Raw genomic sequence first — 24,569 nt, forward strand, 5'->3', positions numbered from 1 at the left:
GATTAATGCTTCATTTGCTATTCATTGGAAGAAAAAGGAATAAAATTGCCCATATACACACTTGGAAATAGTACAGCTCTGTATATTACTGTGAAGTTTACTGTCAAAAGTGAGAAGGTGCTACTTTTCTCACAATTTATAAGGGACGCTTACCAGGGAGTTTGCAGATGAAGAGCAGAGGGCTTTTTCTGAGGACACTCCTCAAGCAGTATCTAAGTTCTCAAGTTGTCACAAAGATGGGAGCAGCCTCCCCCCCGCCCCCCACCCAATGACAGCATGGGTAGCTTGGCAAATCCTGCAGTTGGGAGGAGTCATCTCAAACCACCATGTTAGGACTAAGGGACTCCATCAAAGGCATACAACAATTTTAGAAACAGTTATTCGTGAAAAGGTAGGAAATAATGGACAGAAGCAGTGGGGATCTGTGGTGCTTTTCCTGAGAGCTGCTCCCACCAGGCAGAACTGCCCTGTCTCAGTTTCACCAGGACAAAGCCCATTCACTAACCTTTGCGGCTTCACAGTCCTGGGCAATGACTTCATTTGCACTGGAGAACAGGAAAAAGCACAGTCTTGAAAACTGTTAGAAACAACAGTGATTTAGACAGTTCCATTCACAGTAGAATCATAAAAAATAAATAGGAATCAATTAAACAGGTTTATCTAGGAAGTGTTTACGAAACACACAAAATAATTACTGAGAGAAATTAATATGATACAGTTATAATGGAGAGACAGTCTGTGCTCAATGTTTGGAAGACTCAATATTGTTTAGATGGCATTTGGATCTATATAGATTTAGTATAATTTCTGTCTAAATCTCAGGAGTCTTTTTTTACAGAAATTGGCAGATTTAAAATTTTATGTAAAAGAAAATGACCCAGAATACTCCTCAAAATTTGTATGGAGGATTTATATTTTCTGGTTTCAAAATTTTCAATAACACTATAATAATCGAGACAGTATAGTTCTGGTCTATCTGTATACATAGGTTATCAGAACAGAATTTGGAGTTCAAAAATAAACTCTCATATTTAGAGTCAATTGATTTTCAAGAAATATAACTTAATGGTGAGTGTAGAATCTTTTCAAAAACGATACTGTAGCAATTGGTTATCTATATGCAAACACAAGAATTTGAACCCACATACAAAAATTAACCCATGTAGATCTAAAAATATAAGCTAAAACCATGAAACTTCTAGGAGAAAATATTTGTAAGTTGGCTTACTAATGAGTTCTTTAGACACAAAAATCAAGGTGCATCAAAGAACAAACAGATAATAGGACTTTATCAAAATGATATCTTTATCAAAATGATATCTTAATGATATCTTTGAAGCATGAAAGATATCATTAAGTGAATGAAAATACAAGTCACCCACTGAAAAAAATGAAAATCATATATTTGAAAAGAACTTGTTCCCAAAATATTTAGGGATAGCTTGTATCTCAATAAAAATGAAAGAAAAGAAACCCTAATTTTAAAATGGGCAAAAATTTGAATAGATATTTCATCAAATACATTTTATGAATGGTTTGTAGCACATGAAAACATACTTAACATCATTAATCATTAGGAGAATGAAATTAAAACCACAGTTAGTTACCAGTTTACTCACACTAGAATCATCATAATCGAAAAGCCAGATAATAACAGGTGTTGATAAAGACATGTAAAACCTAGAACGTTCATACATTATTGGTGGAAATGTAAAACGGTACACCACTTTGGAAATAAGCAGTTTCTCGCAGAGTTAAGTATGAACTCGTAGGTGTATATACCCATAAGAAGACAAAGTTTTTATTCAAACAAAAAAAAATTTTGCTGGAATGTTCACAGCTGCATTATTCCTAATAGCCCAAATCATGAAAATATCCCAAATTTCCATCAACTAATGACAACATCGGCACATTGTGTTATAGTGTATCTATAAAGTAGAATGCTATTTAATAATAAGAAACAAACTGCTGGTGTACACTATGATGTGGGTAACATCAAAAACATTATGCTAAGTGAAAAAGCCAGATGGAAAAGTCTACCCATTGTATGAAACTATTCATAGGAAATATGTAGAAAAATAAACTCTGTAGAGACTTCCTGAGGCTGGCAGTCAGGGGGGATTGACAGGCATGAAAGATCCATTTAAGGTGATGGAAATGTTCTAAAACTGGATTATGGTTATGGTTGTACAACTCAGTAAACCTGTTAAAGCTCTGGATTATGTTATTAAATGTATGCATTTATGTCAATTGTATCTTAAGCTAATACAAAGTTATCACAGAAAATTTACATAAAGCGTGTCACCTTCAGAGCAACTTGCACATGTGTACTGTCTCATTGATGCTTAAATATTCTTGGAAGATTTGAAATAAACCCCATCCCTCTGTTAGCCAGGCTATTCTAAGGAGGGCTGGAAGCAATTAAACAAAGAGCAATAATGTGTCCATCCATCTGAAGGTAATGTTAACATCCATATTTGCTCGATTGATGGTGATTCCCAATTCTCTTCCATAGCTAGAAAGTCTTTACATTTCCACTCGAAATTCACGCTATATCAGAAGACAACAAACTTCAAAGTATGCGAGGAACTACTCTTGCTGAGCATATTTTATGAATAATGATTTAAATTTTCAACTTTAAACATTAAAGGTTATTTTTAAAAAAACGTTTTATTGATGTACTATAGTTGTAAGTAATATTGGGATTCATTGTTACATATTTGTACCTGCACACAATATAACAACATGATTTGGCCAATATCATTCCCCAGTATTTCCCCTTTCCCTCCTCTCCTCTTCTCCCTCATCCTGGTCCCTTTCCTCTGTTCTACTGATCTCCCTTCAATTTTCATGAAAATTTCCCTCCCATCTTTCTTTGTCTTTATTCTCTCTAAGCTCCACATATGATAGAAAACATGCAATCCTTGACTTGCAGAGTTTGTCTTATTTCACCTAATATAATGTCCTCAAGTTTCATCCATTTTCCTGAAAATGACATAATTTCAATCTTTTCAGTCTTTTTATGGCTGAATAAAACTTCATTGTGTACATATACCACGTTTTTTTTTATCCATTCATCCACTGACCGACACCTAGGCTAGTTTCATAGTTTAACTATTATGAATTGTGTTACAATATGGATATGCATGTATCACTACAGTATAATGACTTTAATTCTTCAGGATAAATATCAAGGAGTGGTATAATGGGTTATTGTGATAGTTCTATTCCTAGTGTTTTGAGGACCCTCCATACTGATTTCCATAGTGATAATGTTTAATAAAGATTTCCAATGAAAATATGCCTGTGGTATGTGAATGTTGCAAAATGATCAAGACTCTCAAAGGTTACACCTTAAATAATTAAACCATTTCATTTCCACTAGGCTATCACGAACAGGATTTATCAATAATAATCATGATTGAGCTGTGCCAAAAAATTATAAATGATTTGGTTCATCAGACTAAACTATGCTGAAAATATCCAATATCCATAGTTCAATTACTTTATTTTGGGAACTGATGAGATTTTAAAAATAACTCAAGAAAACAAATACCATGACCATATCTAAGCACATAGCCCTGGGGGTTAAAAAATAAACTAAATATTCTTCCTTTCCTGATGGAGCTCAGAGTAATGTAGAGAAATCAAACATGGAAACAAATATTTGCAATTCTCTGTGCCAAGCAATTTGGTAAGGATATGAAGGAAGGCTTCTTGAATGAACAATAGAAAATAAGCAGACAAAACCCTAAATCCAGGCTACATTCCAATGAATCTACAATGATCTGAAACATGAAATAAGCCATGCTTCCTCCCTGTCCTTTCCTTCTGCAGTGAACACTATGTGGTAGAGGTCAAGCTTCCAACTGGAATGTTTGAGTCGCTACCTGCACAGATTAAAGAAGGACAGTTACTCCATGTGCATCCAGTACTTTTTAATGTTGGGATCAATGAACAACAAACTCTTGCTGAGAGGTAAGCTTCAGGTACAAGGTTGATTTTAGTTGTTCTTTTTTCCTTTTTAGGCTATGAGGGAAAATCCCACATGATTCTGCTTATAGGATTTAGATATATTTATTGGTACCATTCTCCATTTTATTAATTCCAAGTTAATTGATATAGCAAGGTAAAATATTCATATTCAAGGAAATCTGGCCCAAATTTAAATTTAAATTTAAAAAATTGGGGCACATGTCAAGGCTAATACCAAAGTAGTCACATGGATCAACTTTTTTTTACACTTGCAAGTACAATGTGTATACTAAATTTGAGAATTTTTTATGTTCATATATATATTAACATTGTAATCCAGTTATATGTGTTAAAATTTATGAACACGGCCTGTTTTTTTTCCTTGTTTTATGTATTATTATAACTAAAGTAGGATAATGTTAACATGTCTTTTAATAATGACTTCCTCAAATAGTAAATGACTTTATGCAATTCCATGAGGCATTGTCAAAAAACACTTATTCTTTCGGAGCAGAAAACTTAACTTCTTCACCTAATTTACATATAAAGATTATAGAAACTGTGGATAAAAGTTTACAGAACACAGGTGTAAAAAAATTTTAGAGAAAGAAGTGATCATCTTGTTTAAGCCAGATGTGGTAGCTCACACTTGTAATCCCAGCATCTTGGGAAGCTAAAACAGAAGGAGCGAAAATTCAAAGCCAGCCTCAGCAACTTAGCAAGGCCCTAAGCAACTCAATGAGACCCTGTCTCTATGTAAAATACAAAAAAAAAAAAAAAAAAAAAAAAAGAGAGGTCTGGATGTGGCTCAGTTGTCCTCTTGTGTTCAAACCCTGATACCAAAAAAAAAAAAAGAAAAGAAAAAAAAAAAAGAAAGGCCTGGCTGGAGAAGTCTCTGACAGGTAAACTTTGGACAGTCTGAGAGTCTTTGGTATTTAAAATGATTTCTTAACTCCCCATAAGTAACTGTTTTAAAGTGTGTGGCATATTACTTGCTATGACTTGTTAAATATATTTTAGATCTTCATTACTGTCTTTTACTAAACTAACATTTCTGCTATAATTGTAGTTCTCTTGAATTTCAATGATGCTTAACATGCTCTTGTTAGCTATTATTTTCAGACTCTCTCTTTGCTTCTCCCTCTTACCCACAAGATGTTTCCTGGAAAACATAGGTTTTCATAATTCTCGTTTGGCAGTTAACAAGTAGATGATGAAGCTTTGTATTTTATGTTTGATTTCAATCCATGTGGAAGCTGTTAGTCTCTTTTCTTACAGTACTTATATATCAAAATATAGTTGTATGCAGAGTATTGTACATGAAGTTTTCTTTGATAATTAAACACTTTTTAAAATCAGTATAAAAGTTTGATTGTATTGTGTGTTTGTGTGTGTTTGTGTATAATCTTTTTCCTCATATCAAAAGCAGTGTCTGTGGCAAATGATATTCCTGAACATAACTCACACAACTTGGGACAAAAATAACCAGCCTGATAAATAGTGTCTTTTTGATATAGCAAAACTTTTTTGGTACACTAGAATATGGTATATTTGGGGTTTGAATTAACTCATAGACAAGGTAAAACTTAAAGATAAAAAAAATAGTTGCTCAAACTTCAGGAGACTGGGAAATCTAAGAGCCAGGACCCAGCTGCATTGGTCTCTTGTGAGGGCAGATGTCTGATCACGTTCCCCTGTGTGCTCACATGGCCTCTTCTTTGTGTAGATAGTGCAGAGCTCTCTGGTGTCACTTCTTGTAATGTCCAGGATCAGAGCCTATCCCCATAACCTCAATCAACCCAACTCACTTACTCAGAGGGGGCCCCATTACTAAATACAACAAAACTAGGGTTAGGGTTTCAGCACATGGATTTTACTAATCTTACTTCCATGAGGATGCTGTTAAAAACACCAGTTCACTCTGGTATCTTAAAAAGTTAGAAAAGTGTATTTTCAGTCTGGAAAACTCTTTTCCTATGACTATATTCATATTCTCCAAGTTCAGTTCATACAGATATTAAACATTGGCTCTGCCAGGCACTGCCATGTCCAGCTATGGGACAGAGGGAGATAGGAAACGTGGGATGTGATACCTGTGCTGAATGAACTACAATACATTAAGGAGGATGAGTCAGCCAACACCATGTTACATTTGACCTATGCAATCATCAAAGATGTTGAAAGGACAGAAATAGCGTAGGAAAGAAATGGGAGATGAGTCCATGTGGAAGGTCCCTTGGAAAACAAGAGCTTTTCCCTGCTTTGAAGAATATGAATTAATCAAGCCAGCAAGGAAGGTTAGACATTCTAGTCAGAGGAGGAAGAGCATGTGAACAGTCTCAGAGGTGTTAAGACAATGCTGAGAAGGGAGAAGGGTGTAACTACACTCCCATGAGTGTGTTTGATAGCTTTTGTGGAGACTTCAGTCCTGAACAAAGGGACCAGACTTTGTCATTACAGGGAGAAAAGAAGCATTGAAGTTCAGTGAACTGATAGGGTGATATTGATTCTTTCAGCATTTGGTTTATGTATAATGCAATGCCAGGTCCACAGCTGATACTGAGCAAATATTTATTGAATGAATGAATGAATGAATGAATGAATGAATGATCTTGTCATGCTACATAATAGACAAAAAGGGAAGGAGGCTGGAGGTATAACACTGGAGCATTTGGGAGGCTTGAGGAGAGTGATTACCTAATATATAGTGACAGTAAAAAAAAAAAAGGAAGGGAAAGCAGACATGTGGTATCAATAAATAGTGGGTAGGATGGGGGAACGAAATGAAATCCAAAATGGTGCCTGGATTTTGAACTTCAGTTAATGACAGAATATCGGGGATAGGTCTAGAAACAGTCAATAAGAGGAAATGGATTCAGGTTTGGGTTATGTTGCACATGAAGTCAGTATAGGAGGGACACAACTCACACTGAGAATTTCAATCTAGAAATATGGATTGGGATGTAGATACATACTGGGAGCCATTTATACAGCATCCTTTTATAAAAGAGAGACAAGTGGACTTTTGAACTTGGGAAATTGTCAAAGAGAAGACAGTCAGAGACACATGAGTAGAAAGGTTTATCTTAAAGAAGGACTAAAAGAGCCCTGGTACAGAAAGGTTGGTCTTAAAATTTAGCAGGAAAAAAAAAATATCTGTAAAAGTGAACTCCTCTCTGTGGGTGTAGGGCTCTACATGTTCCTCTGGCAGTTGACAGCGTACAAGACTGCATGCAGCACAGTGCCCTGTCCTGGTCTTCTGAAGCATTCCCAAGCTGCCATGGGTAATGAGGAAGATTGAATGGATAAAAAGAGAGGGAGGGAGGGAGGGAGGGAGGAAGGGAGGATTTTCTATGCATGCAGAGATGCAGCCCCGAAGAGGAGGTGCAGGGTAAGGAAAATAAACATTCACCGAATACTAGTTTTCTACATGCACAGGGGGTTATGTTTGCATGTGATATTTAGTCAAAGTTCACAGGCGATGATGTGAGACTAGTTTGGTGTTGTCAGAGTGATTGGTGGAATCAGGGCGGTGGAGACTAGAATACGTTTGAAATCACATTTTTGAAATGTAGCTTATAAAAATTAGTGACTCTCTCTTAGGAAACTATTGTCATCTATTTATAAAGCAACGATTAAAAAATGTAACTTTTGGAGCTCTTTTACAATCCATAACTACTTTCTTTTTTTCTACTTTTAGGTTTGGAGATGTCTCTTTGCAAGAAAGTATTAACCATGAAAATTTTGAACTTCTGAAAGAATATTATACAACATTTATGGAAAAGATGCCTCCTGATTGTAAGTACATGAGTTGTAGAAAACAATAACAATAATTTCTTGATTATAAATCTTCAGTGACTAAAGAAGCATGGGCTGGGAGTTGAGCATGATTTTGAGATTATGAGAACCAAAAAGATTGATTGCCAAGGTGGCCGGGCTGACGCCTGCCTCATTACCTTGATTGCACTTTAGAATATGTCCCACAGCTCATGCAGGGACATTAACTTCAGTGCCATTGGAAAATGACAAAAATTTAAAGTTTAGAACTTAACATTAGAAACCTCTATTGAGCCTAATAAAAATTTTTGCATAATTCTTCACCATATAAACACTTAAGTAAATCCTTAAGTCTCCAATTTGCAAGATAACGTCAGACACGCCACACACTGTATAAAGAGAAAATTAGAAAGAACACAAGTTACACAATGTAATGCCCAGTAACATAAAAGAAGGAGCCAATTTACTGAATATACTTATTGCAGCATTTTATAGGAAGAACTTAAGGCATTCAAGTTTATAGAAATGTGTTTTACATTTCTTTGGAAAAGGTTTGGCCATTGTTTAATTCTGAAGCTCTTTTTCCTACACCGTTAAGTACATAACACTTAAGTAGTCCAACATCAGAGAATTAAGAACGTCTTTGGAGTTTATTTGCAAATAAGTATAAATAGCTGAGATATTGAGATATTCACAATGATAATAAACTAGATTTTAATAAAGTAGGGAATGTTTTAATATTTTTAACCAAAAATTATAATTGAAATCTAGCTGTCATCCAATCACAAGCCATTTATTCACTGCTTTACAGTCTTATACTTACTTTGTGATAATATTAGGTGGCAGAATGTTAAGGTCTTTTCATTAACCCAATGAATGTTGAATCAGATTTCTTCAGTGGGCATATGCACCCCCATGTGCAAACAAAAAGTTTTACTTGTAGTTTTCATACTATAATTTTTATATTATTTTATTTTCCATCAAATGTTTTTTTATCAAAATGAAATTAAGCAGGTAGAGGTTTTTTAGCTACCAGTACACTTTGAATTATAAATTTGTTAATTACCTGAAAAGTTACTGTATTATGTATAAAACTCTTTTGCTTTGGTCATTAATAAAAAAAAAGAGTTGACTCTAACTTGGATGTTGGTGAGTCTTCAGTCTGTTTATAAGTTATTTGTAATTTGGAAGTAAATCTCAGAATTTTTATCAACTTGATTTCTGTTTATCTTGTTCTTAAAATGTATGTGTAGTTCCTGGATTAGCAATAGCAGCCTGACCTGGGGACCTGTCAGCAATGCAGACTCTCAAGCCCCCCTGCAGATGTACTAAACTTACCCTGAACCCATATTTTAATAATCTTTCCAAGTGGTTCCTGACCCATATTAATTCTCTTTTTTAGCTATAGATGGGCAAAATACCTTTATTCTACTCATTTTTAAGTGGTGCTGAGGATGGAACCCAGTTCCTCACATGTTCTAAGCAAGCACTCTAGCACTGAGCTACAACTCCAGCTCCCTGATCCACATCAATTCTTGAGAGCCATCAATGGTCATTGATATATCATCCTCATTCAAAATATATGCTAAAGTCCATGAACAACACTTGTACCACCTGTAAAAGAATCATGTAGAAGTACTTGCTGAAATATTGCCTGAGAGATGAAATACAAAATAATTCTATTTTTAATTTAAATTAAACTTTTCATAAAAGTAAATATTAAAAATTTAGAGAGATGAAACCTTATATATTAGCAATTAAATAGTTGTCCATTTGTATCAATGAGGAATTGTTTGCAGGACCTCCTGCAGATACAAAAATCTATGGATGCTGAAGTACTCTATAAAAATGGTGTAGTATTTGCATAAAACCCTGGGTACATACTCCTGGATGCTTTAAATCCTCACTAGATTATTTATAAAAGCCATACAACCTAAATGCTATGCAAATAGTTGTTACGCCATATTGCTTATAGGAAATAATGACACAGAAATTCTGTACATGTTCAAATACAGTTTGAATCAGTTAGCAGTGTTTTAGTTTTCTGAATATGTTTGGTGGCTGATTGAATAAACAGATGTCCAACCTGTGGATGTGGAGCACGGACTGTATAATCAAGTGTTTTTAGAAACTTGAAAATTTACTGTTTGAATACAGGATGGCCATTTCATTATTTAGGCAGGAGTCTTAATATTACTGGATTTTCCTTTTTTGTTTCCTATATTTTTGAGACAAAGCTATCTTAGATTCACGGCAGAATGGAGTTGTAGCATGACTGTGGTACATCTGAACCAGGGTGTAAACCCCATTTGTATAGTTATGCTAACACCTGGGGGCTAGGCCTGAGTTAGAAACATTGCGGGCCAAAGCACGATTTGAGTTGTACTCCATTTGAGGACAAAACCACAAAGTTTGTGAGTAGAGAAAGATTAGAGGTTAGGCCATTTGCTAAAAGGGAAGGAACTACTATAGTGGGCCATATCCACAATCCATAAAGTTTATTGTTTTCTCTCATAGTAAAATCAATGGATAGTTTCTGTCAATATTTAAGATAGATTAATTCTCTTAATAAATTATTTTTACTTATTAATCCATTATGAATGTGCTTTCCATTAATTTATTAACCGGTTTTCAAATGATTTATGCATGAAATAGTTGAATTCTATAAATTTTTGAGGAAAAACAATAATTTTTTCTCCAAAGACTTTTTTTTTAACCTTAAGGGATGCCCCTTACTTTTCTTATATCAAGACATAAAGATACATCCCATCCCAATATATTCACTCCCAAAGGGCTTTCATCTTTTTGCTCTTCTCTTTTTTTATTTGCTCTTTTTAGTTACATGTGAAAGCAGAGTCCATTTTGATGAAATTATACATTCATGGAAAATATTTATTGTAATTAGGGCCCCAGTTTTATGGATGTACATGATGTACTGTGGATTAGTCACCTGTGAATCTTTTATTCTTTTGTTTAGAAAAATTTTCAGGACTAAAATCATATTCTTTCCCAAATATTCTCTATTCCCATTATATGCAGTATATTTATTTAATGGGCAGTCTCAATTCAGCAGTCTACAAACATGGGACAGGTTTATTTTTGTGACTGTTATCAGGTTTACTGAACACTTGAACCTTTGGAGTTAGTAATAGGGGGAGGGATGTTGAAAGAAACTTGGTCATTATATACCTTCCAATATGTTCATCATTGTCTAGTAATTTGTGACTCATGTATTTAAAAAGTTCAATGCAATTAGAGTAAGTATTTAATCAAATTCATATTATTATTATCCTCCACCCTCAGCTGTGGAAAGATCATCAGGGGAAGGCTTGGTAAAGCAGGGCAGCTCCTGTATCTTTGTCCTGGAGAAATCATGGGATCTCGAGAAACATCTCATGGAATGTCCCTGTTACAAAGAGGCAAACCAAGCATAGGAATCCCAGGAGAGGGCATTTCCTTCCCTGAAAATGATGTGAAGCACGTCATACATATCTAAAATTGCCACCAGATAGAACTGCTTCTGCTGGCCCCTTTTCTGTGCTGTGAATTCTCCCTCACAATTTTTTTTTTCTCTAGTGATGCTGCTTTCCAACAGCTGCCATCCCTGCACTGACTCTGAGGCACAGTGATCTCTGGGAGCTGCTTCCCCTCAGGCCCTACCTATGATATTCACTGGCCCCTTTGATCAACTGGGAAATTCCATGGGGCCTGTATTCCATGTGCTTCTCCTATTTGCTCTGATCTTCCCATTGAGCTTGATGATCTGAGACATCTTTCAGACATCTTTCAAGCCCCTTTCTTCCCTCCCTAAAAAATGAAGAAGACATTTAATTTTGCATTATAAGTAAACTGAAAAGCACTTCTGTAAATCACCAGCACAAAAAGGCTCCGTGTTTCAAGATGGTTATCGCATCTCACATATAATCCAGAGCTTTTGTAAAAGGAGCAGATTCAATGCTTCTTTCTCTCTGCTTTAAGGTTGGAAGGACCAACTGTCAATTGTTCACATCTAAGCACTTTCTCTAATAGTAATGCCCAGTACCCAAAACAGAGGGAGATTGGAATCATAACATAGGTTTATTAAAACTTGACCACTTAACTGACTCCTTTATTCAAACAATAAGAATGGATTGTGTAGCACTTTTGACTACAAAGGAAAACCAGGCAGGGCTTTTCTTAGCTATTCTAAATTATTTCTATATTAATTGAAAATTCTTTATGTGTATAGGATCTCCTCCATTATAGCAATAAGAATTTCACATGAAATGCTTTTTTAGAAAAAAATGAAAAACTTAGTTTGCAATGCAAGTGGGTAGAATGTTGTCATGTATTTCATTGGATGTATGTGATTTTTGCTGGAAGTCTCACATTCAATGGAGCAGGTACTGTTGAAGATCATATTATGTATAAAACTCTGCCAATCACTATGGATGATGAAGATGAATAGGCCTGTCCCCTAGTAGCACACAATTTAATGACTCAGTGTCATCAAAGAATAATCTGCATTAACTCTGAACCTCATTTCAGAAAAATAATTGCTATTTTAGAGTGTTGATCCTTTTTCTGAATAATTTGATTTTATTGTTTTTTGCTTCCATTGTTCAAAGAGTTTTACTTTCTCCTTGATTGTTTCTGACATTCATGGTCTGGTTACTCATTGTCATAGCTTTCATTTCTGCACTAGGAAAAATAAAACATCCTGTACATTCATTCCATTTACAAAAATAGGAAAAGAGAATGCAAATTTAGTAGTTTATGGATAATTAATTTTAGATGAATTATTTAAACAGTTTTCTCCACAGTCTGCCTAGAAAATGATAACAGACATTGTGAAAGGTAATATCTGTAACTACAAGAAAAGTAGGGCTATAGAGCCCACAAAGAATGAAGGAATTATTTGACATTGAAGCAAAAAAGAAACTAAAATGAGAGGCATATAATCCAGGGAAAGGTGAGCAAGAATATTAGATGTGTTGAAGACAAAGAATAAGGATTAAAGAGAAGCTATTGGATTTGGTTCCTATGAATGATTGATGACGTTTAATGGACTAGTTTTAATTAGCAGGCTTTTAAGAAGAGAACACATCTTGTATAAGTGGAGAGAGAGAGAGAGAGAGAGAGAGAGAGTAAAAGCCACACCTTAGGAAACTCACCACTGAATACCAAGAGAGAAATGAGAAAGTAGGCTGAAAGCAATGGAATGAAACAAAAGGGTTTTTGTTTTGGCTTTGATTCAGTTTTCTAAGAGGAGAGGTCAATGTATGTTCAAAGACGGATGGAAAATTCGTAGTGCTCTCTATGGGCTAAGAACCTACTCTTGGTGTTGCTGAGAGGTTCTGGAGAAGGTAGTAGCGGTGAGTCTCCTGTAAGTAGCCAGAAAGCTCCAAGAGAGTACAGAGGACTAGACCTTCCATGTAAGGCAGAGACTGAATATAACTTGACAGGGATGAAAATAGTCTTCTTGCTTCTATATAATGAAAACGGCCATGCCTGGCTGAGGCCCCATTAACACCTGAAAAATTCCGGCGAAAATTCACAGTTGCTCTGTGAAACTGGTGTTCTACACATAAAAGGTTTGAAAGGTTAGAAAGAGGAGCTAGGAGTTGGTCTTCAAAACCCTGCTGGTCACTGCTGGTTCTCAGGTCTCACAGTCCTTTGGTGAATTTAGAGGGAAAAGCCTTAGAAAAAGATTTTTTTTTCACATATCCTTTGCCAATTTAAAAAATCGGGTCAATCATGGTTTTCCTTGATAGCCTGTTAACTTCTTTTAACAGAATTATTGAAATATACTTCTTAAATATAATTTGTAAAAAGCTGTGCATGCCTATTAAGAAGTCTGACATCTTTTACTGAACTAACATTTTGTTAGCAGAGTGTAATTTAGACTAAAATATTCTTAGCCTTTTGGACTTCTATTCTTCTTTTCCTCCCTCCCTTCTTTTTTTCCAGTGCTAGGGACTGAACCCAGGGCCTTTCACATGCTACCATGTAGCATGGTAAGCCAGCACTCTACCACGGGGGGGTTCCCTCAGCCCCTCAGTTAGCATTTTCTATTTTTACTATTTCAATCTTTTTCTTAACTCTCACTTTAAAAATTGATACATGGAGTAAAGCTGGTTCAAGTCGGGATAAAATTAGAGCGATTTAATAAATGTTGGAATTCAAAATAAATGAAATTTATAAAAAGAAATGGTGCTCTATTGGGACAAGTAAACCTGCAAATAAGAGGATTTCACAGAAGCAGATGAAAAAGAAGAGCTTAACTATAAACACAGTATAGGATATAAAAAATTAGGTTAATTAGATCAAAAAATTGAACAACTCCCTGTAATGTCTGATACTTTGTCATTTTAGACATTGCCATATAACCATCGAAAAAGTAGCATATTTCTCAAACATGGGCCAGAACTCTCTAGTAAATGAAGATAAGTGTGTGATGGTATTTTCCTGAATTAAAATATTATTTTTTGTGTCCAAAAGGAATGAAAAGTACAGCTGCCAAGGGTTTATTTGGAACTGTACTTGGTATAAAATAAACTTACAAATTGATGCACATGAGAGTATTGCTAGAAAACCAGCTACAATATTAATAACACATATATTACTCAAAAAAAAAAAAAACTGAATACTGGGTTTTGGCAGACTTTGTTAGCAAACTGTACTATTGGACTCACCATCCTGTTTAATATCATAGTCACTGTCATGTGCCAATGAGTACCCTGTACTACACATGGAAAAGAGCATTGAAGAGGAGAGTGTAAATTAGCTCCTGTGGTTGGTGCACTTATCAGAGAGGTGCTTCAACATTTGCTCTGACCATGACGATTTAGGCTATTTAAGTGGATGATGCCTTCAGTTAGTGATCATTCTGTGAGCTGTATCACAGACTAGGAAATACGTGATGAAATCAACTCTGACAGCACCATCTACATGTGCCTCCTAGACGGGCAACACTCCATAAGCCAAAAGGGCACACGTTAATACCAGGCTCTTAATGGCACCCATCTTTATACTTTGCACGTGCACACACACACACACACACACACACACACACACACGTACCTATGAAGCAACTCAGATGGAATGATATTTTCATTCAATGTGAAATTACCTTGATTTAACATGTCATGCTAAATTAAAGTGTCTAAGTTTCCTAAGCACCAAGAATAATCTGAATAGTACAGAGTTCTAATATTTCTAACAAACTGGAAGATAAAAGAGATAAAAAGATGTGGAAGCTAACTCACAATAAGCAAGGGGGAGGGAAGAATAGAAGTTCATTGCTATAGACAAAGGGAAATGAAGGATAGGGAGGGTGCATGGGAATAGAAAAGACAGTAGAATGAATCCAACATAACTTTTCTGTTTATGTATGAATACACAACCAGTGTAACTTCATATCATGAATGGGAAGTTACACTCCATGTATGGATGGTATGTCAAAATACATTCTTCTGTCACATATAACTAAAAATAACAAATAAAAATTATTAAAAAAAAATATAAAGTTAGCCTGAAATGACCCACTAAGGCTCAGCAAAAGATTACAGAATGAAATAAAATGGGAACATTTACAAAAAAGATATTAGGATTTTCTGAAGTTAACATGAGTATCCTTTCAACACCTATTATACATTGATGTATCATATAACTAATTTACATTAATAATTTTAAAGACATTTCAACTTTGATACTATGTAGACATCCAAATATACAAAGAAAATTCCAGTTAGTCATCCAAATATTTTGCTTATTTTGTTTCAAGCATATGTATATTTGGAAACATTCAGATGGCAGAGGAAATTTTCACATATTAGCCGTATGTTTGGCATTGCATAGATACACAAAAATGTTAAAAGGAACTGGCAGTATAAGGGATATTTATATGTCTATTTGTGCACAAATAAAATTACATGATATCCATCTATGCATTGATTAAGAGATCATATAACCTTTAGGACAACCTCAAATTGAAGAGCCTCAAAGTTGAAACTGTCCAAAAGAGGGCAGATGGAAAATAGAATTGGAAGATTTCTAGGTGTCTCCATCTTTTCTACACAGATTTTTCTTCTAAATCTACTCCAGTCAGCCTTCTTTTCTCATAACTCCTCTGAAATGTTTTTTTTTTTTTTTTTTGGAAGGGATTTGAACACTGTTGGACCTAATGCCTGGTTCTTTGTCCTCGTCTTACTTGATCTAGTCGTGGGTTCAGCATGGTTATTTACTCCCTCTCTCATCATCACACATTTCTGTGATATCTCTTCTCTGCTCCCTTGTTGAACATGGCCTCACTACCTTGAATTCATCTATGAACCATTGACCTTCATGTCTTCATTTCTGGCCCATCTATCTTCTCTGAACTCATGTTCTGATCAATGCCTTAAACTTGGTTCCTGCTGTCATATATACCTAATTAAAATTTTTTTTAATTGGAGTTACTCTTGATTCTTCTCTCTCTTTGAACTCTTACCCTTCTTCTAGTCCATTGGAACATCTCATTGGCAGTACTTTCAAAATATATGAAGAAACAGAGTGAATTTACTTTTATGTATATATCAATAAAGCCCCCTCTATTGCTGCCATCCTGCATAAACCATTCTAATATCTCTTCAAGATTATAACAAGAGCTTCCTTGAGTTCTCTGTCTTTTCTCTCTCAGTTCTTGTTTAAGTATCACAGCAGCCAATGTGACCCTTTAAAAATGTTACTTGTTGACTTTATAGCTGAACTTCCAAAAGCATCGCCTGGCACATGGTACCTACTTCATAAATAGTTGGTGAATGCATGAGTAAATGGTGTAAACTGGGTCATTTAGGTATGTTTTTAAAGAATCAGAGAAAATAGAAAGCTACTGGATCTTGGAATTCAACTTAGGGTATGTTAAAAGTCATTATTCCTGTTAATAATTGTTGAGTGATAAAAGGATCCTCTAGTGAAATTACTTTGGAATTCACATGATCACATTGAATGTTCAGGAAAGGTCTAGAGCATGGATAGAAAACTTTTTGTAAAGGCACAGAAAGTAAATATTTAGGTTTGTATTGCAATCTCTGTCATTGGTTCTCAGATCTGATATTGTGGTACAAAATAAGCCATAAACAATATGTATGCCATGGACATGACTGAATTTCAATAAAACTGTGTTTACAAAGGCAGAGGAACCACTTGGGCTTAGTCTCCAGGCCATAGTTTTCTGACCCTAGTTTATAGTTTCTAAACCTATTTAATTTTGTTTAAAAGAGTATTCTTGACATTATAGAACCATTAAAAATTATATAAGACATCCATTAGCATTTGGCTAAATAAGTGCCCCTCAGGACATAATTAAAGAAATACTGATCTAGTCCAGCCGTATCATTTATTATGAGGGACTTGGGGATGCAGCATAGATTTTGTTAAGTACATACACTGAGCTAGTGGGACAACAGAGACTAAATTCCATGTATAATGACTCCCAGTTGACTATTTTTTTTCAGTTTTATACCAATGCTTTCTAGCAGCTTCTGACAGCAATGAACTTAAAAGTATATTACCTGAATTTATAGATTACTTGATTTCTAAATTAGCTGAATTTATAATTATAGATTTTAAAACTGAACATTTCACTGAATAACACCATGTTTTTATTTTCTGATTTTAATTTTTATATATTTCTAACTATGAATTTATTTTCAACTTGTTGCAAAAGAAACTTGGGTACACTTACCTCTTGAAGTTCTCTTGAAGTTATTTTTTTCTTAATTGGTGTGTTATAATTTTACATAAAACATAAAGGTGGAATTCATGTTCACACATGCAGATAACATAATTTGTTCAATTCCCTTTAATTCTTAAAGTTTTAATGCCCTTTTCCTGGCAGCAAAAAACCAGAGACTTTTCTTTTTATCTGCTATCCCTTGAAGTAGTTTTGTAAATAAAAGTGATAAAAGACAATGTTCAATCTTAATTTTCTTAATGTACATGAAACTGTAGACAGACACTTTCAGTGTTCAGTAACTTGGAGACTGGATTGAAGAATGAAGTACAGGTAGCACTGCCATGAACAAGATGGGCCACACATACACATATACAAATGGCCACCTGCTTGGCCACATGCACATTGATCTCTGCAACTTCTGCCTTACCTGGTGGCCCTGGTGGTTTAAATCCCTCCATCTTTTGGTTAGCCTCATTCTACTCTATAGCATGTGCAGATATAGACTTGGATGCCTAGCTTTTTCTGTCATCCTACCATTTTCTTCTTTTTTACTGAAACTCTTTAAAATGTCAAAGCCTTACATTCCAGATTCCACCACTCATCAAAGACTGGCTGGCCTTCCTGTAGACCACTCTCATAAGTCACCACATATAAATGGTATAAAATCAAAAGGTATGAATTCAGTTGAAAGCTCACTTATGTGAGACATTTGATATTTTCAATGCCTGCATTTCATTGTCAGCCAAATGAGAATAATTAATATGATATACCTTGTACTTCAAAGTACATTCTTCCATTATCTCACCAGGGAAAGGAAGTTAGGATTTCCATTGTCAGTTTCTGTGACAGAAGGATGTCATGCTACACTAATGACTGTTAAAGAGATGGATAAGACAAGGATTTTGGTGCACTTTGAGTTTCTCAGGAGAGTTATATTTCTCCTGTATACACACCAACCAACCTATGTGTCCAGTTAAATTTGATTATGAAGTCCTTTTCTGTAGTTTGAACCAATTAGCATCTCTTTTCTATTCAGTGACCTCTTTGCTGCTCTGTCTACACTCTTTCACATTTATATTAACTTTACTAATTTTTTTTGAGTAATCACTAATTACCTTATTATTGTTCCCCCCAAAATGTGTTTTTCCTGTTTTGGGAACATTCCTAGAGATGAGCGCCTGAAAATATCACCAGTAGGATTCATTCTTTGATCCTGCAGTGACAAGCAGGACACAAAAAATCTTAGTACTCTCCATCCCCTTTGGATATGAATATCTGAATTTGTCCTGAATTAATTCCCGTTCTTCAGTGACTCAGATTCATTATGATATCATGCCAAATAAGCTGACCAACAATTAAAAGTGACAAAAAACTGATTCCAACCTTTAATGAAACTTCAAAAAGGAGACATCTAGCAACTTCTCACCTTTTAAGTCCTTTTTTCCGACTTTCATTCACTCGGCTGTTTAGCCTACCACTCTCCCAAATAGTCAGTCTTCATTTACCATTTTACTTCTTCACAATCAACAGCAAAACCTTTTCTTTCTGGTCCCTCTTTCTGTCCACCTTTCGTTGTTCTCACTTCTATATCACAAAACTCCAGGAAAAAAAAAAAAGAGCTCTTCTGGAAAGTCAGATAAAGAGGAGAATTGAAAGCTGCTTCATCAGATGCAGCAGAGAAGAGCAGGCTAAGGATACTCATAGAGGAACAACTGTGTCGCCATTGATAAACTGCCACTGGGCAAATGTCCCTGACCAACCGCCAAACAAAAGGCCGCTTCAAGTCAAAAGAGTGGGATAAAATGTAGGCCTCGTATCCTCCTTACCTCTTTCCTTTCCATTGTGGAACCTTCAGATGCAGCTTTATTCCATCACTCTTTCTCTGTTTGACATCACTGGGTCATCTCCGATGCCCCAGGAGCTGCTTTATTGGCCGGCCTTCCAGTACACCAGTCTTGTAAGTCAGCACATATAAATGGCATGAGATCAATTTGTGGTTTCAATTGAAGCTGAATATTAGGGAATCCTCAAGCTCTTATTCTTAACTGCGTCCAGGGCCCTGAAGAGACCATCAGCCATCTCTTTTTCTGGGCTGTCTTTCCTGCAGTTGGGGAGTCAGTTTGGGGCATGGAAGAGGTGAGCCCTTCCTTTCTTACAAGGCTTTTTGTGCATCTGCCTCTCTGGGCTGCATTTGAACTTGGTCTGTTTCTCCAGCAGCCCAGCCCTTACCCATGGTGGAAAGGTATGGCATGGAGTCACCTCCAAAGTCACATTCCTTGTCTACCTAAGCTTCGTGAATCCCTCTTTCAGAGTTTCATGTATGTCAACAGATGGGCATTTTTGCTGCTGCTATCACGGCTTTACAGGGACTTGGAAGGTGGCCAGGGAGAAAAGGTGGTAATCACCCAGTTCTCTTCAGCACCAGAATCTCAGTCCCTTACGTGCAGCCTAAAGTAATTGTCCATGCAGTTCAACCTGACTCCCAAGAAGACTGAATCGGGCTTTCATTCAAAGCCTCTCCTACTCAAGAATTCTATTGCCCACTCAGCTCTCTTGCCTGCCCATTAACCTGTAGCTAGAGGAGAAGAGAATTTAGGTAGGTGTTAAAGAGTCTCAACTGACCATTTCCCAACTCTTTGACATGACTTTTAAATTGTCTGGAAATTCTGAAACCAAATCATGAATGATATTTTAAAAAATAAAATACTGAAAGTAGGAAAAAGATTAATATGCTAATTTGTTTTCTTCCTACTCATCACAAGCCCTGCTCCCCTGTACAATATCAGTCAAGGGGATTTTAAAGAATTTTTAGTATGATGTTTTGAAATCATTTTAACAATTATTTTTCCTGTGTGTTTTCTCTGTTGTTAGCAATAATTAACCTTGAAATACACTTAAAAGAAAATGTCAAAAGTGTAGCTCAAAAAATGTCAGCTCTGATCACATCGGTATTTTGATATTTGATTTCTTATATTCACTTTTTTCATAAATTGGAAATTGGTAATATAATTTAAATAAACATGGTTTTAGGAAGCATTTTAACATATTTTTATATTTTTCAACATTTTATAACTTCCCAAAGAACATAATTTATAATTTTAAGATGTAAATACAAATGATCATAATTTTAAGATATAAATCTTCTCCAAAAGAACAATTTATAATCTTAAGATGTAAAATTGGCTTTTGCCAATTGTACTTGTCTGTTTGCTAGGACAATTAACTATGATTGTTTCAGAGTAAAAGAGACCACACTTCAGAGTATAATACTAACCAATGTGAACTCTGAAAGCATTGTCCCCAATAGAAGAAATACAGGCCCTTCTAAGTTATTTTGATTGTGTGGTTCTAGTTACTTACTGCCAATGCACATACTCTCCCAAGTATACTTATATAAAGTCAGAATCATTTTATTTATTCTCACAGTTTCTTTGGGTTAGTAGTCAAACACTGAAAGCAGGGATGTTTTGTCTGCTTTGTGACATCTGTGACTTGGCAGCCACCTGAAAGACTGGGAACTCTAGTCATCCAGAGGTTTATTTTGTGTTTTTGTGGTTTTTTTTTTGGTACTAGGGATTGAACTCAGGGGCACTCAACCACTGAGCCACATCCTCAGCCTATTTTATTTTATTTAGAGACAGAGTCTCACTGGGTTGCTTAGCACCTCCCCATTGCTGAGACTGGCTTTGAACTTTCGATCCTCCTGTCTCAGCCTTCCAAGCTTCTGGGATTACAGGTGTGCGCCACCACATTAGGCATCACCTAGAGATTTCTAGAATTACATTCTGGCACCTGGGATAGCTGGTCTTAGAGACTAGGTTCTGCTGTGACTAGAGAATGTCAGTGGGACCCTTCATATGCTTGGGCCTCTCCTGGCAATGTGGACAAGTTCTCACAGGGAATATCTCAAAAGAAAAAATACAGATGGGTAAATTCCAAGAGAATAATCAGGGAGGAGCTTGAACAGTCACTTGTGACCTGGCCACAGAAGTTAGATAGCATCATGTCTGCTATACTGTATTGGTCAACACTGTCCCAAGCCCATCCAGATTCAAAGTGGGTGGCCATAGACTTTACTTCTCAGTAGAAGGAATCACAAATTTTAAAACCTTCATTGGAGATCATCATCACGACTGATTTGTTGCTTTCCAGAAATAATCTTCTGTGTCTTTTTTCTTACTGTAAATCAAAAGTACTCATTTGTACTATGGCTCATCTATGTTAAAAGTGCATACATAGCCATTTATTTACTTTAGTATGCTTTGGTTTGCTAGTGAAAGCAACCTTGACTCAAACTGTTTTGAACAATAAATTCATTAATTGATATAGCTGATGATTCGAGGAGTAAAGCAGATTTTGAGAAGGGTTGGTTCAGTGGCTCAGGACTAGTGGGAGATACTCTTCCCCCTGTTTCATCACTGTGATTCTCTGTGTGTATCTCCTCATAACTGAAGATGACTGTCCTGAGCTACCTCACTGCTCAACCAAAAAGATAAAGAGGTCTTTATCCTCCTGGTGAGCTTCACTGGACTGGAAGAGCAGAGGTCACTTGTGTACCCTTAAAATAATTAATGAGGTCAGGATTACATTCAGCTTGCCATAGATCATGCCCATTCCTGAACCTGTGTTGATTTCAAGGGGCCTGCATTATACTGGTTAATCAGAGTGAAGGTATGTCTGATCCCATGTAAATTGGTGTCTGCTTTACTCAGTAGAAAATGAGAGGATGTGTGCTGGAAAGCCAGCTGTGATTTCCATTTCATCTTCAAACACCCTCTGGCAGCTGGAAGTCATTTGACCACAAGAGAATGAAGCGATGTCAGGTTATTGTTAGCATCACAGCTCTATCAGCTGAGAAGTCATCATCACCTTCCCATTCACTTGCCAGGACCCTGCCTTTGATACAAATAAGAGGCATATCCAGAGCATTTGTTGAGGAAATTCTGTTGGACAAAACCCAGAAAAAGTAGTTACAAAAATGTGGCTCAACGTGGCTCTTCTGTTCCACTGGAGAGTAGTAGTAGGACAGTCACTGGGTTTGTGAATGCTCATGAGAAGCGGTTGTGCCCATAAGGGTGCGAGGAGAATATTTCCTGCCTTGAATAGATGCTGACTTTTCCCGTCTGAGGCTCTGAACTCTTTCTTCAGAACAATTAATCTTTCCCTCTGTTTTCTAGGGTTGACACAGAATTTAATCATGTAGCCTCTTCTACCATAACTTTTATTAATTGTTTTCCACTTCAAGTCGATGAAGCATGACAAGGTGACTGTCCTCATTTTGCAGTTGAGGAAATAGGGACAAAGGGTTAAGCAACTTGCCCAAGACCACACATCAAAGAAAGAGTGGAATTGACATTAGAAATGATTTTCTTGGAATTTTGTCTCAGTGCTTTCCTTTAAAAGAATTATGACAATTTCTAACAAAAAAGGACAAATAATAAATAACAATCACTTGGGAATCTATTACTCAGCTTTGGAATTTTTGTAAGAGATGAATATTTATTTAGATAGAGTGAAATCTCCTTTTGTACCATCTCCTCACCCGGGTTCCCACCACTAACTCTCACCCCCTCTGAGAAAATCAATGCTTTGCATTCCGTGTGGTACTCTTCATATGTGACCATAAGAATACGATGCATTTTTATATATAACTATATTATTGTTGCTGTCTTGTATGACTGCTAAAATTTTTTCTTATTTTTTTTCTCAGCATAGTTTTTATGATATTTCCATGGAGATACATGTGGCACCTGCTTAATCATTTTACCTGTTGCAATATAGACTATTATACTGAATAAATACAAAACAATTTATCCATTCTCTTTATGAATATTTGCATGGGTTTTTTCACTGATTAGTATTATAAAAAATAATACAGAGAACATTCTTGTGGCTTTCCCTTAAACTGCCTTCTTAAGTACCATTTGAAAGGAAAGAAAATATTCCCATGCAGATGTATGCAGAGACTAATTTTACTGTCTAAATTCAGTGTTACAATAATGCAGGAGTGAGTAGCAGAAGTAAAATTTATTGTGTATTTTTGTATTTGAGAAGACATAGTATAGGACTAAAATCAATATAAGTTCTATATATATTATGATTTTAGTTGATATTATTAGAATCTATTATTACATCTTAAAATTTTATCTGTAAGTAAACTGATCATTACTAGTGAATTATTAATGATACTCCTTCCAGAACCAGACTTGAATTTCTGCCTCTTAGAATTTTTTTTTTTTTTTTGTACCAGAGATTGAATCCAGGGGTGTTTATTTATGGAACCACATACCCAGTCCTTTATATGTTTTATTTTGAGACAGAGTTTTTCTTTGGCCCTTGCTAAGTTACTGCAGCTGGCTTTGAATTTGGGCTCCTCCTGCCTCAGCCTCTCAAGCTGCTAGTATTACTGGCATATGCTGTCATGCCCAGCTGCCTCTCAGGGTTTTTATCAGTTTGAAAGTGTTGGCCCCAGTCCAAGTATTGGATTGACAGGGATGTGCTTTTCATTATAGGAAAAAAAAATAGAGAGCTAGGCATATGGCTTGATGATAGAGCCCTAGCCTAGCAAATGCAAGACCCTAGATTTGCATACGCTACCCTCAAAAGCACCATACACACACACACACACACACAAAAAAAAAAAAGAACAAGAAAACCATCTAAGGCACTATGGGATAGAATTGGACAAAAGAATGATTTATGTTTAGGAATTATATAGTCTCTTTTCAAATGGCTTTATTAAAAAAGACCCTCATCATTATGCAAAATACATGTATGAAGATGTGAATTTGGTGTCAACATACCTTTACAAACAGAGATATGATAAATTGTGGTATAAAGGTGTATTAAGAATTGTAATGCAAAAAAAAAATAAGAGAGCTCATGTATAATGGCATAATTTGGCGTGAACATACTTTATATACAGAGTTACGAAAAATTGTGCTGTGAATGGATAATTATGATTGTAATGCGTTCCACTATTGTCATGTATGTAAGAAATAAAAAAAAATCCATGTGAACAATGAAACTAAATGGTTTTGATGAAGAAACTTCCCTATTGTCTTAATACTAGATCTGTTTTTAGCACCTCTAATCGTGAAAACACCAGTTGAGATTTGGA

The 24,569-nt window shown here is 35.7% G+C and overlaps 1 protein-coding gene across 6 annotated transcripts in view; it reads left to right on the top strand.

The window, feature by feature from the left end:
* The window catches only part of INPP4B (inositol polyphosphate-4-phosphatase type II B), a 777,385-nt gene that overhangs the window by 680,998 nt on the left and 71,818 nt on the right, over positions 1–24,569 (top strand). For all 6 annotated transcript variants that reach the window (XM_081304010.1, XM_081304015.1, XM_081304012.1 and 3 more), the window contains 2 exons: positions 3,838–3,978; positions 7,676–7,773. In XM_081304010.1, coding sequence (XP_081160136.1) covers positions 3,838–3,978; positions 7,676–7,773 — 239 coding nt within the window. The remainder of the gene's footprint in view (positions 1–3,837; positions 3,979–7,675; positions 7,774–24,569) is intronic.

The sequence above is a fragment of the Spermophilus citellus genome, assembly GCF_964194105.1.
Source record: "Spermophilus citellus genome assembly, chromosome: 8".
Lineage (NCBI taxonomy): Eukaryota > Metazoa > Chordata > Mammalia > Rodentia > Sciuridae > Spermophilus > Spermophilus citellus.